Source organism: Aquarana catesbeiana, linkage group LG03, assembly GCF_042186555.1.
Source record: "Aquarana catesbeiana isolate 2022-GZ linkage group LG03, ASM4218655v1, whole genome shotgun sequence".
Lineage (NCBI taxonomy): Eukaryota > Metazoa > Chordata > Amphibia > Anura > Ranidae > Aquarana > Aquarana catesbeiana.
The window spans coordinates 682,460,378-682,475,921 of NC_133326.1; the positions used below are offsets into that span (position 1 = coordinate 682,460,378).

The 15,544-nt window shown below is 47.4% G+C and overlaps 1 protein-coding gene across 3 annotated transcripts in view; it reads right to left on the reverse strand.

Annotated features, from left to right (window-relative positions):
* The window catches only part of LOC141133527 (protein mono-ADP-ribosyltransferase TIPARP-like), a 105,382-nt gene that overhangs the window by 22,691 nt on the left and 67,147 nt on the right, over positions 1-15,544 (reverse strand). For all 3 annotated transcript variants that reach the window (XM_073622957.1, XM_073622958.1, XM_073622959.1), the window contains one exon: positions 7,092-7,279. In XM_073622957.1, the coding sequence (XP_073479058.1) occupies positions 7,092-7,279 (188 nt within the window). The remainder of the gene's footprint in view (positions 1-7,091; positions 7,280-15,544) is intronic.

A 15,544-nucleotide genomic window follows, 5' to 3' on the forward strand; every position in this document is an offset into this window, starting at 1 on the left:
CACGTTCCCGCTGAAAAAAAGCCCTGCTAACAACAACTTACAAAGCCATCCACAACTCGGCCCCCAGCTACAACACTAACCTAGACTCAAAATACCAACCTACTCGTTCTTTGTTCCTCCCAAGACCTCCTGCTCTCTAGTTCCCTCGTCTGCTCCTCCCATGCTCGCCTCCAGGACTTTTCCAGAGCCTCTCCTATCCTATGGAACTCACTACCCCAATCTGTCAGACTATCTCCTACTCTGTTTGATTTTAGACAATCCCGGAAAACCCCTCTGTTCAGCCTATCCTGCCTTCACCTAACAACTGTACTTTCATTTTCTTCATCAGCCCCCCATACCTACTACCTTTTGTATCACTTGGGAGGGGGGGTGTTGTGCTAGAAGAGGAGATATGGTAGAGGGGCAATGGGATTTGTGCTAGGAGAGGGTGGGGGAAAATTTGTGCTGGGGGGGGGGGATTGGAGTTTGGGGAAGTTTGTGCTAGGAGGAGTGATTTTTTTTTGGAGGGGGGAGAATTTGTTCTGGGGGGATTTGAGGAGAGAGAAGATTTAAGCTGGGACCGGGGATAGGGGGGGCAAAAAATGTTGCTGAGAGGGGGGATTTCAGCAGGGGGGGGCGATTCGTCCTTGGAGGAGGTGGAGTTTATGCTTAGTGAGTAAGCATGCAGATTAATGCTCAATATATTTTTTTTTTGGGGGGGGTTTGCTGAAACATAATGCTCATACAGTTTGGCATGTTCTCCCTGGGCTCTAGATGACCTTGTCCTGGCACTGAGTACATTGTAGCTGATAACGGTCAGTTCAGGAGGTTATCAGCTGACAAGATGTCGGGCAGGATCAACAGGTATTTTTTTGCATTTATTAAACAAATATAACAAAATGCTTTCAGTGGTATATTTAACAGACAAAAAGGAAGCAAATAAGAGAAATTCCTTTTTAGCATTTACATACATTGTGAAGTTTGTATGCACCAAAAAGAAGACACTATCAATGAAAAAATTGTTTTGATGTGCGTTTTCACCCTAAGGGCTCATTTACACTTTCTTCAACTTTAACACACCTTAACAACTTCCCACCCAAGCCTGTCATATGACGTTTTGGACTTTGAGTGGAGATATCGGTATGATGGGTGCAGCTGTAGGCTCTTCTTTTTCTGCCGGCGATTCCCTGCACCGTAAAAATAACCATAGCAGCTGTTTAGCCGGTTGATTGTTTTTACAGGCGGCAGGAGGGGACACCCCCCTACTACCACCCTCCAGTGCTTCTGCCAGCTCGCCCGTACGATCGGCGAGCCGGAGAATGAATGGGCCGGCGGTGGCCGTTTACCATAGAGAAGACCGAGGACCAGATGGTCCCTGGCAGTCTCTATGACCTTCGGGGGCCAGCGCGATGTTATGACGTCGCACATAGCTCCCAACTGTCCCTGATTTCGTGACACTGTCTCTGATTTGGAACAAAGTCCCTCTTTCCTCTTCATTTGTCCCTCATTTTGGTCTGATATATATAGCTGTATATGAAAGTATATAAAATGCTCTCTATCATTCAAAAAGAGTTTCCCAGTGCTAAACCTTTCATTCAATTTCTAAATTGTTGCATTTGTACATTTCAAAACTCAGTATAAAGGAATAGTAGTTGTAAAAAAAACACTTGTGGGTCTAACTAATAATTTTTTTGGTATTATTCCCCTTTAAGGGGCCGTGGCAGGGGATGTGTCCTATGCCTACATACAGTACTTTTGCTCAGGACTGGGACAAGGGGGGGGCAGGAGGGATGGCTGCCCTGGGCACTGTAGTATCATATGCGGAGGGGGGGCGCCACAAGGAGATTGGGGGGGTTGTGCTGGGAGGGAGAATTTAGGGGCGACAGGGGGTATGTATTGTTGCAGTAAAAGGAAATTTGGGGGGTGGTAAGAGTGAAGATTTAGGGGGATTTGTGTTGGGTGGGGTGATAGGAGAAAGAAGATTTGTGCTAGGAGGGAGGATTTGAAGTGGGGGAGAAGATGTGTCCTAGGAGGGGACACGTTAGGGTAGAGGTTTTATGCTAGGAGGGGTGAATTTTTTTGGGGGTGATATTTGAGCTGGGGGGATGGGATCAAAGACTTGTGCTGAGAGAGGATTTGTACTGGGAGGAGGGGAAATTTATGCTTAGGGGGTAAGCATGCAGGTTAGTTGTCAGGTCACCTGAGACCAGCTGACAGATGCACTCCGTGGGAGTCAGGAGTGCACCGCTAAGGTAGTGGACCCTAGGACTGACTGCTGCAGATTGAACCCTGGGAGGTTCAGGAAGCAGGTCTACTGGATCTCTAACACAGATCCCACTGGGAGCTAGAGCATAGATTCCCCAGGGCGCAGAGTCTAAGAGCCAGCAGGTGTTCACCAGAGCCTCTAGTGGTGAGGATGGAGCATGCAAACTGGAGTGAATGATAGGCTCAGGTTCACAGGTGGGCTCCTCTTCCAGAGTGCCTCCTCTTCCAGAGTTCGGCGCCTAGCGCGTTCTTCAGGAGATAACTTGGTTCGGCCCAGCTGCATAGGTTCCTCAGCAGGCAGGAGGTGCTCCTCGGAACGAAGAGAAGGGACAGGTAGCTCAGGCTGCCTAAACAACGGGGAGTGCTGGTGTCTTTTTTCCAGGGCCCTCTCCTGAAAGCGAATATCGATCTGGTTACACAGGTTGATGACACCATCCAGATCAGCAGGGAGGGATCTTCCCGCAAATTCATCCTCCACTCTATCAGAGAGGCCATGTAAAAAGGTTGCAATTAGGGCCTCATTATTCCAGCTCAGCAATCAAAATACGAAAATGAAGAGCGTATCGTCCCACAGAAGCGGACTCTTGATGGAGACGTAAAAGAGCGCTGGCAAGACACAACCCGGTTCTTCGAAGATATTCCGAAAAAGTTTCGAGAAATCAGACAGGCTAGAAACCACTGGATCATTCAGTTCCCACAAAGGAGCAGCCTCGCCGGACAGAAGGGATTTAATATAGGCTACCTTCGCCCGATCGGTCAGGAAGTTTTGGGGCTGGAGTTCAAAATGAATTGTGCACTGGCTAAGGAACCCCCTGCAAGCCTTGGAGTCCCCAGAGAAACGGGCCGGAGCTGGCAGTTGTAATGAAGCAGCAGATAGCGGTTGAGGTTGTTGAACCGGGGGGCCTAATGAGGCCTGAACCTGTTCAAAACGGGATGCAAAAATCCTGAAGGAATCGCATCACCTGGGTCTGATGCGATTCCTGGGTCTCAAGTCTGCGAACTAAGCCCTGCAACGTATCATCTGCGGGTAGCGGCACATCAGCCGGGTCCATGGCTGATCAAACTGTCAGGTCACCTGAGACCAGCTGACAGATGCACTCTGTGGGAGTTAGGAGTGCACTGCTAGGTAGTGGACCCTAGGACTGACTGCTGCGGATGGAACCCTGGGAGGTTCAGGAAGCAGGTCTACTGGATCACTAACACAGATCCCACTGGGAACTAGAGCATAGATTCCCCAGAGCCCGGAGTCTAAGAGCCAGCAGGTGTTCACCAGAGCCTCTAGTGGTGAGGATGAACTGCGCTGCAGTCTGGCTCCAGATCGTGTCCCCCAGGGTCTCACAGCTCACTCTCACTCACGGTAGACTACAGGAGAAGAGGAAGGAGGCAGCAGGCTAGAACAACAAGGAGAGTAAAGGGATAAACCAAATGTCGGGGCGACTAGCAGACAAGGAAAGTCTAGAACAGGCCAAGGTCGGTACCTGGAATCAGAGTCAGACGTAGGAAACACAGCACGTACACACAAAAGCTAACACATAATGGTTGATCAGCAAGGTTGGCCTGCAATGCCCAGGTTAATATAGTGTTCCTAATTAGAGGCCAGGGTGGAGCTATGCGGAGGGAAGATTATCACAGTCAGGTGAGGGTGGCTGGCCTCTAAAGGTGAACACAGGAGGAAAGGTGAGCTGACAGACACACATAACTGCATAACCATGACATTAGTGTTTTTGTGGGAAGATGTTCATACATATTGGGGGGGGGGGCGCAGTTTTGCCCTGGGCTCTGGATGACCTTGTCCCAGTACTGCTTTTGCTAATAGGTGTCCCTCATTCCCATCTCAAAAAGTTGGGAGGTATGCGTCACATCCGGCCTAAGCAGATGTAAACACTGACACTTCTTCAGCTGGGAAGCCTAAGTCGTTTTTTGTTTTTTTGTTTTTTTTTGTGATCTCCGGCTTTCCAGCCTAGAGGTGAAATCTGAGGACTTTTAGAACCCAGATCTCGCTGTAAAGAAGCCCTTTCATGCCCTATTCCTATTACAAGGGATGTTATCTTCCTTGTAATAGGAATTAAAGTGATCAGATTAAAAAAAATGTAAAGGGAAAGTGTCAAAATATAAAAGTAAAAGTAAAATGAACAATAAAAAAAAATAGAAATGAAATCGCCCCCGTCCCCCGAAGCGAACGCATACGTACGTCGTGCCCGCATATGTAAACGGCATTCAAACCACACATGTGAGGTTTCGCCTCGAACGTTAAAGCGAGAGCAATAATTCTAGCCCAAGACCTCCTCTGTAACTCTAAACAGGTAACTTGTAAAATGTTTTAAAGCATCGCCTATGGAGATTTTTAAGTTTGAAGTTTGGCACCATTCCACGAGTGTGCGCAATTTTAAAGCATCACATGTTAAGTTTATATTTACTCAGCGTAACATTTATTCTCTCTGGAGAAAAGACGCTTGAGAGGGGATATGATTTCAATATACAAATACTGTACTGGTGACCCCACAATAGGGATAAAACTTTTTCGCAGAAGGGAGTTTAACAAGACTCGTGGCCACTCATTACAATTAGAAGAAAAGAGGTTTAACCTTAAACTTCATAGAGGGTTCTTCACTGTAAGAGCGGTAAGGATAGGGAATTCCCTTCCACAGGCGGTGGTCTCAGCGGAGAGCATCGATAGTTTCAAGAAACTATTGGATAAGCACCTGAACGACCGCAACATACAGGGATATACAATGTAATACTGACATATAATCACACCCATAGGTTGGACTTGATGGACTTGTGTCTTTTTTCAACCTCCCCTACTATGTAACTATGTAACTATCATCTTTCACGATATGCAAAAAATCAGGCTAAGTTTAGTGTTTTGTTTTTTTCTTAAATTCATGAAACTGTTTTTTTTTTTTTAAAAGAGGTTTGAAAGAAGATTGATGCACAAATACCATGTGACATAAAAAGTTGCAACGACCGCCATTTTATTCCCTAGAGTCTCTGCTAAAAAACGTATATAATGTTTGGGGGTCCTGAGTAATTTTCTAGCAAACAAATGATGATTTTTTTCATGTAGGAGAGAAGTGTCAGAATTGGCTTGGAAGGCAAGTGGTTAAAGCGCCTACCAAATCAACATGGTTTTTTTGTGTTTTTGATAATTCTGTGATGCTTTTTTGAAGCTCTAACAAAGCTTGGCATATGCCCTGTGTGTGTTGATTTTCTATTTGTCTTAAAGAGGCCCAGTAGAAGCCTGGCTCAGTAGTACCCCCACTCAGCAGATCCCCAGTTAATTAGTATCCCTGTTTAGCAGATCCCCTGTTTATTAGTCAGGAACAGGACAAGGGGTGAGCAGAAGGGACGGCTGCCCTGGGCGCAATGGTTTACTGTAGGGATGGGGCGCCTCCTTTGTTACAAGCCTGACAGGAGTAGTGATAGCTACCGTGATTTGCACAAGTGAGTGACTACTGGGCGTAGGATCCCCTAATTTTGCACATCATGAATGGGGTGGGGGGGGCACAGTATGGCATCTTTGCCTTGAGCACTGGATGACCTTGTCCCAGTACTGTTATTAGTACTCTATCTCAACAGATCCCCAGCTTATTAGTACACTTGTTTAGTAGATCCCATGCTCAGAAATACCCCCAGCTCTGCTGATGCCCCACTCACTAGTACTCTCAGTTTTGCCAATTCCCTGCTCAGTAGTAACCCCCAACTCTGCTGATCCTCTGGTTTGTTGATCCTCCTCTCTCCGGTCCCAACTCACCTCCCACTAAATTGCTCCCACACTGAGACTGTTATGCCGCGTACACAAGATCGGACATTCCGACAACAAAATCCATGGATTTTTTCAGATGGATGTTGGCTCAAACTTGTCTTGCATACACACGGTCACACAAATCTTGTCGGAAATTCTGATCGCCAAGAACGATGTGTCGTACAACACGCACGACGAGCCGAGCAAAATGAAGTTCAATAGCCAGTGTGGCTCTTCTGCTTGATTCCGAGCATACGTGGAATTTTGTGCGTCGGAATTGTGTACATGCGATCGGATTTTACGACAACGGATTTTGTTGTCGGAAAATTTGAGATCCAGATCTCAAATTATGTGTGAGAGAAATTCCAATGGAAAATGTCTGATGGAGCCTACACATGGTTGGAATTTCCGACAACAAGCTCCTATCGAACATTTTCCATTGGAAAATCCGACCGTGTGTATGCGGTATTAGTTTCTCCTGCTCCGCTCCCCCAGCTCTGCTGATCCTCTGCTCAGTCCTCTCTCTCCGGTCCCTGCTCACCTTCCGCCATAGCGTTCCCATGTTGTACACTACGTGTGCAATCTGCTAGTTGCTCCGCTCTATTACGACCCCCCTCACCTTCCTGATGCTCCACACTGCACACCAGATGTCACGTCTACACCAGACAGTCCCAGAATATTTACACATGAACTGGAAGTGACTGTTGACACTTTTCCAGTTCACTTGTTGGTTTCCCAGTGCATCCTGGAATAACTCATGCCAGTAATACCTCCAAAACAAAGTGAAGCTAACTAATAAAAGCCCCTCAAAAGCTTCAGGTGCTGTAAGCGAGCATTATCATAGATGTCTATGGGGACTTTGGAGATGATTTGAAGCACCAAGAAAGTGAAATGGGGTATAATTTGTGAAGAGAAGGAAAGCAAAAACAACATGTGAAGAGGACTGTAAGGTAACCATTTATTTTGGTGACAGGGGCTTTAATTGGCATTCAGAGAGCTTTAAAACAGCGTGTCCAATGCCACATTTTAGAGCAATTGTAAATGAGTCAAGTGTAAATGAGCCCTAAGTCTTTTACTGAAGTCTGCTACATCATCCTCTTACCGCAGCTTATGACCCATTACGATGGGAGATTGGAACACTGGCCGTTTTCTCATCCTCCTCTGGGTTTTGGTATTCATGTTAGTTTGCACCATGTTGACCAGGTGAAGGGAATAACTAAACTGGGCGTTTTTGCAAAAGACCTCTTCTTGACGCTCCCGGAGGCCTTCTTCTATGCATTTCACAAAGTCCTGCATGGAAACAGTGAAAAACAGAAAAAAAAAAACGCTCAACCAAAACCCAGTAATTCTTTATGTTCACAATATTTAAATGAGCTTTTCATTCTTTTATTTAATATAATCTTTTAATAATAACAGTTGCATTTCTTAACGATTTGCTGTACCAAAATCTAAGCATTAAACATTAGCTAGCTTAACTAGTTGTAGAGGCCTGAAGCTGGGCATTCAAGTTCGTTGTCATGCCCAAGGTCGGTAGCAGGGGCTTTTGATTAGTGCTGACATCATCGGGAGCCCATCCTACTGGCTCCCCATTGAAAGTTGTCTGCAAGCTGTAGACAAGTTGGTCATGGTTCTAGGAGTGCTGATGGAGCACATTCTAGAACAATCCTGCATTGTATATACACTATATTACCAAATGTATTGCAACATCTGCCTTTACATGCACATGAACTTTAATGGCATCTCAGTCTTATGCCATGTACACATGGGTGGACTTTTCGCCATCAAAGGTCCGAAGGTCTTTCAGACGGACTTACGACGGACTTTCGAATGAACAGACTTGCTTACACACGATCCAGTAGCCAGTAGCCAAAAGCTGCCCTAGCGTCGGTTTTCATCGGTCGGACTAGCATACAGACAAGCGGATTCTTCGACCATACTCGAGTCCGTCGGAAAGATTTGAAACATGTTCCAAATCTAAAGTCCGTCTGATTTTCGACCAAAAAAGTCCACTGCAGGTCCAATGAAGCCCACACATGGTCGGATTATCCGGATTCATCCGGTCGGACCAGTCCAGTTGAAAAGTCCGCCCATGTGTACACGCCATTAGTCCATAGTAGGGATGAGCCGAACGTCCCCCGGTTCGGTTCGCACCAGAACTTGCGAAGGGACGGAAAGTTTGCGCGAACTTTAGAACCCCATTGAAGTCTATGGGACTCGAACGTTCGAAATCAAAAGTGCTAATTTTAAAGGCTAATATGCATGGTATTGTCCTAAAAAGGGTTTGGGAACCCAGGTCCTGCCCCAGGGGACATGTATCAATGCAAAAAAAAGTTTTAAAAACGGATGTTTTTTCGGGAGCAGTGATTTTAATGATGCTTAAAGTGAAAAAAAGTGAAATATTCCTTTAAATATCGTACCTGGGGGGTGTCTATAGTATGCCTGTAAAGTGCCTGTAAAGTGGCGCGTGTTTCCCGTCCTTAGAACAGTCCCTGCACAAAATGACATTTTTAAAGGAATAAAAGTCATTTAAAACTGCTTGCGGCTTTAATGTAATGTCGGGTCCCGGCAATATGGATGAAAATCAGTTAGACAAACGGCATGGGCACCCCCCGCCCCCCAGTCCATTACCAGGCCCTTTGGGTCTTGTATGGATATTAAGGGGAACCCTGCACCCAAATTAAAAAAAGGAAAGGCGTGGGGCCCCAGGCCCTCTGAACAGCAGTATATAGGCGGTGCAAACAAGACAGGGACTGTAGGTTTGTTGTTAAGTAGAATCTGTTTGTAATTTTGAACTGGTACATTTTTAACGTGTTTAGCTCCAGTCAAAAAATCTATTTTTAAGCTTTTTGGAAAACATAGGGAAGGGTTATCACCCCTGTAACATTTGTTTTGCTGTCTGTGCACCTCTTCGTAAGATTTCACCTCACTTTCTGTCCCAATGACAAATGTTTTTTGAAAATGTGGGGTTTTTAGTGAAACAAGGATTGGTGATAAAGCATCAGTGAAGAGGAGACACGTTTTTCCCATATTAACTCTTACAGGAGAGAATTTCCCTTCCTAGAGATAGATTTCATCTCACTTCCTGTTGTCTCCTTCCGTTTGCAAGTAGGAGTCGTTTGTAAGTTGGATGTTTGAAAGTAGGGGCCTGCCAAAATTGGGGCCTTAGGTGTTGGTGTTGCCACAACACTGTAAGCCCTCACAGTTACTCTTGGTGGGCGCAGGAACGGGCCCTGCTGTGAAATATTGGATCAAGAATTGTAATTACATTTCATTGTTGAACAGGGGCAGAAAAACTGGGCCTGTGGTGGTGCTGGTGCTGGTACCACAACACTAAGTCCTCACAGTTACTCTTGGTGGATGCTGGAACGGGCCCTGCTGTGAAATATTATATCAAGAATTGTAATTACATGCACCTGTTGAACAGGGGCAGAAAAATTGGGCCTTTGGAGGTGTTGCCACAACACTGTAAGCCCTCACAGTTACTCTTGGTAGGCGCAGGAATGGGCCCTGCTGTGAAATATTAGATCAAGAATTCTAATTACATGTTCCTGTTGAACAGGGGCAGAAAAATTGGGTCTTAGGCACTGGTGCCACAACACTGCAACCCCTCACAGATGCTATAGTTGGAGCACATGAATGAGCCCTGCTGCAAAGTATTGCCTCAAAAACTGTAATTGCACGCACCTGTTAAACAGGGGCTGAAAAATTGGGCCTTGGGCACTGGTGCCACAACACTGCAACCCCTCACAGATGCTATAGTTGGAGCACATGAATGAGCCCTGCTGCAAAGTATTGCCTCAAAAACTGTAATTGCACGCACCTGTTAAACAGGGGCTGAAAAATTGGGTCTTGGCCACTGGTGGCGGCGCCCAGAACCAAAAATGTTCTTACAAGCTATCAGCATGATCATTGAGGAGGAAGAGGATAATCACTCAGCATAACAGGATAGTCACTCAGCATCAGCATAGGCAGTCTTGAAGGGATCTGACATTTCAAAAAAATGATTCAGTTACATCAGCATCAGGTGCTTGGTAGCTGGTGGTGATCCAAGACTGATTCATTTTTATGAAGGTCAGTCGATCGACCGAGTCGGTGGACAGGCGCACCCTGTGATCAAAGCCTCCAGCAGCACTGAATGTGCGTTCCGAAAGAACGCTGGATGCAGGACAGGCCAGTAGCTCAATTGCATACTGTGCAAGCTCTGGCCAGTGATCCATCCTCAAGACCCAGTAACCCAGAGGATTTTCGGTGGGAAAGGTGTCCAAGTCAGATCTTGCCCCTAGGTATTCCTATACCATGTAAAACAGAAGCTGGCGATGGTTGCTGGAACCGATCATACCTTGGGGCTGCAGACTAAAAAATTGTCTGAACGCATCGGTCAGACGGCCATCTTCTCCACCGCTCCTTCTTTGACTGACCGAAGCCTCAGCAACATGTTGTCCAGGAACAGGAGTTTGTAACCTCCCAGTCTCTGGGAACGCAATACACAGACCTTTCTGCAAGGCCTCTCGAAGATGTTTCATCCTCTGCTCCCTCTGCGACGGCAAGATGAGGTCCGCAACCTTACCCTTGTAACGTGGATCAAGGAGGGTTGCCAGCCAGTATTGATCCCTCTCCTTGATACCACGAATATGAGGATCCTTCCGCAGGCTTTGTAGGATCAGGGAGTCCATGCAGCGTAGCTTTACTGAGGCATTCGGTCCGGAGTCCTCTGGGTCACTAAGGGCGACATGATCCACAGCCACCTCCTCCCAGCCACGTACAAGTCCATGGGTTTCTTGGGACTGTAAATGATCTCTTGAAGACTGCTGCTGAGTGCCAGGCTCCACCTCCATGCTGACACAATCCTCCTCCTCCTCCTCCTCCTCTTCCTGTGTGATCGGCAGGCACTGTCTGAATAAAGGGGACCTTGAGAGAAAGAAGTCCTCCTCTTCCTGCCTCTGTTCTGCCTCAAGTTCCCTGTTCATTATTCCACGCAGCGTGTGCTCCAACAGGTGGACAAGAGGGACAGTGTCACCGATGCATGCACTGTCACTGCTCACCATCCTCATGGCCTCCTCAAATGGTGACAGGACCGTGCATGCATCCCTGATCATGGCCCACTGGCGTGGGGAAAAAAAACAAAGCTCCCCTGACCCTGTCCTAGTGCCATAGTCATACAGGTACTCATTGATGGCCCTCTGCTGCGTGTGCAGCCGCTGCAGTATGGCCAAGTTGAGTTCCACCTGGTTGGCATGTCACAGATTAGGCGGTTCTTGGGCAGGTTAAATTCCTATTGGAGGTCTGCCAGCCGAGCACTGGCATTATATGACCGGCAGAAATGGACACAGACTTTCCTGGCCTGCCTCAGGACATCCTGTAAGCCCGGGTACCTGCCCAAGAACCGCTGCACCACCAAGTTAAGGACGTGAGCCAAACAGGGCACATGGGTCAGTTGTCCCTGTCGGAGGGTGGAGAGGAGGTTGGTGTCATTGTCGCAAACCACCATTCCTGCATAAAGCTGCCGTGGCATCAACCACCTCTGAGCCTGCCCCCTGCCTGACAGAATCTCTGCCCCAGTGTGGCTCATGTCCCCCAAGCACACCAGCTCAAGCACCGCATGGCATCTTTTGGCCTGAGTACTTGCATAGCCCCTTGAACGCCTACGAAGCACCACTGGTTCCGTGGACAAAGCACAGGAAGAGGCCATGGAGGAAGAAGAGGAGGAGGTGGAAGAGAGAGGTGTGTCAGAATCACCAGTAGTAGCATTTTAGAGGCGTGGTGGCGGAACAACCTCCAACACTACTGCACCTTGTCCTGCATCCTTCCCAGCTGCCAGCATAGTCACCCAATGCTCCATGAAAGATAGGTAATGTCCCTGTCCATGCCTGCTGGATCATGAGTCAGTGGTAATATGCACCTTACCGCTGACCGCCCTGTCCAGCGAGGCCAAGACATTGCCTTCCACATGCCGGTAGAGAGCCGGAATCGCCTTCTGTGAGAAAAAGTGGCGTTTGGGAACCTGCCATTGAGGAACCGCACATTCCACAAACTCACGGAAGGGGGCAGAGTCTACCAACTGAAAAGGCAGCAGTTGAAGTGCTTCAACCGCTGGGCATATGGATGGCTGGGAGCGAACTTCTTTCCGCGGTGCAGCAGCTGGGGCAGGGAAATTTGCCTGGTACAATCTGACGTCGGTGTACTGATAGCAGATTGCCCACAAATACTTGGCTGTAACACACCTAATTCTACACCTTCATTCCTCTCAGTGCAGGTCTCAGAGAGGACTGAAGGTATAATGGGGTTGGAGATCCCAGCTGATGAGGAGCAAGAAGAGGTCCTCTTTGTTCTTTGGTGTGGGTCTTTTAGGTACGCTTGCCAGCAAACTGCATGGCAGGTCAACATATGTCTGGTCAAGCATGTGGTGCCCTAGCGGGTGATGTTTTGGCCATGCGAGATACACTTGAGACATATGTTGCAAATAGCAGCGGTGCGATCTGATGCGCTCGTCTCAAAAAAGGCCCACACCAAAGATCTTTTGGAATAACGCGCAGAGACAGCAGCGTCCTGCACATGCGGAGCTCCGCGGTGTGATGCAGTCGGTGTGCTGCCCTTAAGCTGGCCCCTGGAGGGCATCCTGCCTCATTGGTGATGTGCCTCCTCCTCCTCTATCCTATCAGGCACCCACATGGAGTCAGTGACCTCATCATCCCCTCCCTCCTCATCACTGGAGCAAACCTGGCAGTATGCTGCAGCTGGGGGAACATGACTGCCAGATTGCTGTCCTTCTTGGGCACCCCCTCTCTCTGGGCTCACGTTATTGCCTTCCTCTAGCTGGGTACCATCATCGGAGCCTTCAAAACGCTGGGTATCCTCCTGGAGCATGTACCCAACAATGTGGTCAAACAGTTCGGGGGACGACTCAGGAGGACATGGTGGGGCTAGGGAAGGAGTGACTGATGCCATTGAGCTGAGGTAAGAGGCCGCGTTGGCAGCTGCTTTACCCGAAAAAGTACCCTGAGCCTGGGTGAGAGAGGATGAGGAGGATGAGGACGGCTTGGTCACCACTCTACCAAGTCTTCCGCATGTTGCGGCTCAACACGGCCAGCTGCGAAAAAAAGGACAAGCGTGTCCCACGGCCACGTGTTGATGAGGATGCACCGTCTCCATGACCAGCACTGTTGCCTCTAGACACAGAGCCTGCTTGCCCTCTTTTATTGGCTTGTGACTGTCTGCCTCTCCTTGTTGGCCTTCCAGACATACTAATGGCCTGCAGTGAGATGTAGCTGCACAAAGCTGGGATGTATATATATACTGATACTGCAGCTAGCAGAATCAACTGCCTGCCTGTAGTATTATTAGTATGAGAACACCACCAATTTTCTTCAGGTAGCTTTAGGTGCACATTGTGCAGAGGACACAGTACACTAACTGTAAATACTGTAGCTGCCTGCCTGTGGTATTAATAGGATCAGAACAACAGCAATTGTCTTCAGGTAGCTTTAGGTGCACACTGTGCAGAGGACGCAGTACACTAACTGTAAATACTGCAGCTGCCTGTCTGTGGTACTAATAAGATCAGAAGAACACCACCAATTTTCTTCAGGTAGCTTTAGGTGCACACTGTGCAGAGGACGCACTACACTAACTGTAAATACTGCAGCTGCCTGCGGTACTAATAGGATCAAAAGAACACCACCAATTTTCTTCAGGTAGCTTTAGGTGCACACTGTGCAGAGGACGCACTACACTAACTGTAAATACTGCAGCTGCCTGCGGTACTAATAGGATCAGAAGAACACCACCAATTTTCTTCAGGTAGCTTTAGGTGCACATTGTGCAGAGGACACAGTACACAAACTGTAAATACTGTAGTTGCCTGCCTGTGATATTAATAGGATCAGAACAACAGCAATTGTCTTCAGGTAGCTTTAGGTGCACACTGTGCAGAGGACGCACTACATTAACTGTAAATACTGCAGCTGCCTGTCTGTGGTATTAATAAGATCAGAAGAACACCACCAATTTTCTTCAGGTAGCTTTAGGTGCACACTGTGCAGAGGACGCACTACACTAACTGTAAATACTGCAGCTGCCTGCGGTACTAATAGGATCAGAAGAACACCACCGATTTTCTTCAGGTAGCTTTAGGTGCACATTGTGCAGAGGACACAGTATACTAACTGTAAATACTGTAGCTGCCTGCCTGTGGTATTAATAGGATCAGAACAACAGCAATTGTCTTCAGGTAGCTTTAGGTGCACACTGTGCAGAGGACGCAGTACACTAACTGTAAATACTGCAGCTGCCTGTCTGTGGTACTAATAAGATCAGAAGAACACCACCAATTTTCTTCAGGTAGATTTAGGTGCACACTGTGCAGAGGACGCAGTACACTAGCTGTAAATACTGTAGCTGCCTGCAGTACTAATAGGATCAGAAGAACATCACCAATTTTCTTCAGGTAGCTTTAGGTGCACACTGTGCAGAGGATGCACTACACTAACTGTAAATACTGCAGCTGCCTGCGGTACTGATAGGATCAGAAGAACACCACCAATTTTCTTCTGGTAGATTTAGGTGCACACTGTGCAGAGGGCACAGTACACTAACTGTAAATACTGTAGCTGCCTGCCTGCGGTATTAATAGGATCAGAACAGCAATTGTCTTCAGGTAGCTTTAGGTGCACACTGTGCAGAGGAGGCAGTACACTAACTGTAAATACTGCAGCTGCCTGCCTGTGGTATTAATAGGATCAGAACAACAGCAATTGTCTTCAGGTAGCTTTAGGTGCACACTGTGCAGAGGACGCACTACACTAACTGTAAATACTGCAGCTGCCTGCGGTACTAATAGGATCAGAAGAACACCACCAATTTTCTTCAGGTAGCTTTAGGTGCACACTGTGCAGAGGACGCACTACACTAACTGTAAATACTGTAGCTGCCTGCCTATGGTACTAATAGGATCAGAAGAACACCAGCAATTTTCTTCAGGTAGCTGTAAATATTGTAAAAACACCTGCCTGCCTGTCAGTAGGAAGAGAATAACAGGAACGGATCTAGCTAAACTGAATACCGTGTGTATATATATATATATATATATATATATATATATATATATATACACACACACACACACACACACACACACACACACACACACACACACACACACAAAACACCTAGGATGCATATATATACACAATACACTGTAAGTGCAGCTAACTGACTGGCCTGCCTACTCTGTCTAACTTAAATCAAATGACACTGTCTCTCTCTATCTCTCTCTCTCAACGCCGGAACACACTACACAGGGCCACCCTGGCTTTGGCCAATTACGGCTTTCTGTACAGACGGCGCTGTGATTGGCCAAGCATGCGGGTCATGCTTGGCCAATCATCAGCCAGTAATGCACTGCGATGCCGCAGTGAATTATGGGCCGTGACGCGCCACTCAAATTTGGCACGAACGGCCCATAACGCAATTATCGCATGTTCAATTATCGCATCGCATGTTCGACAAACAGTCGAACATGCGATGTTCGAGCCAAACATGGGTTCGACTCGAACTCGA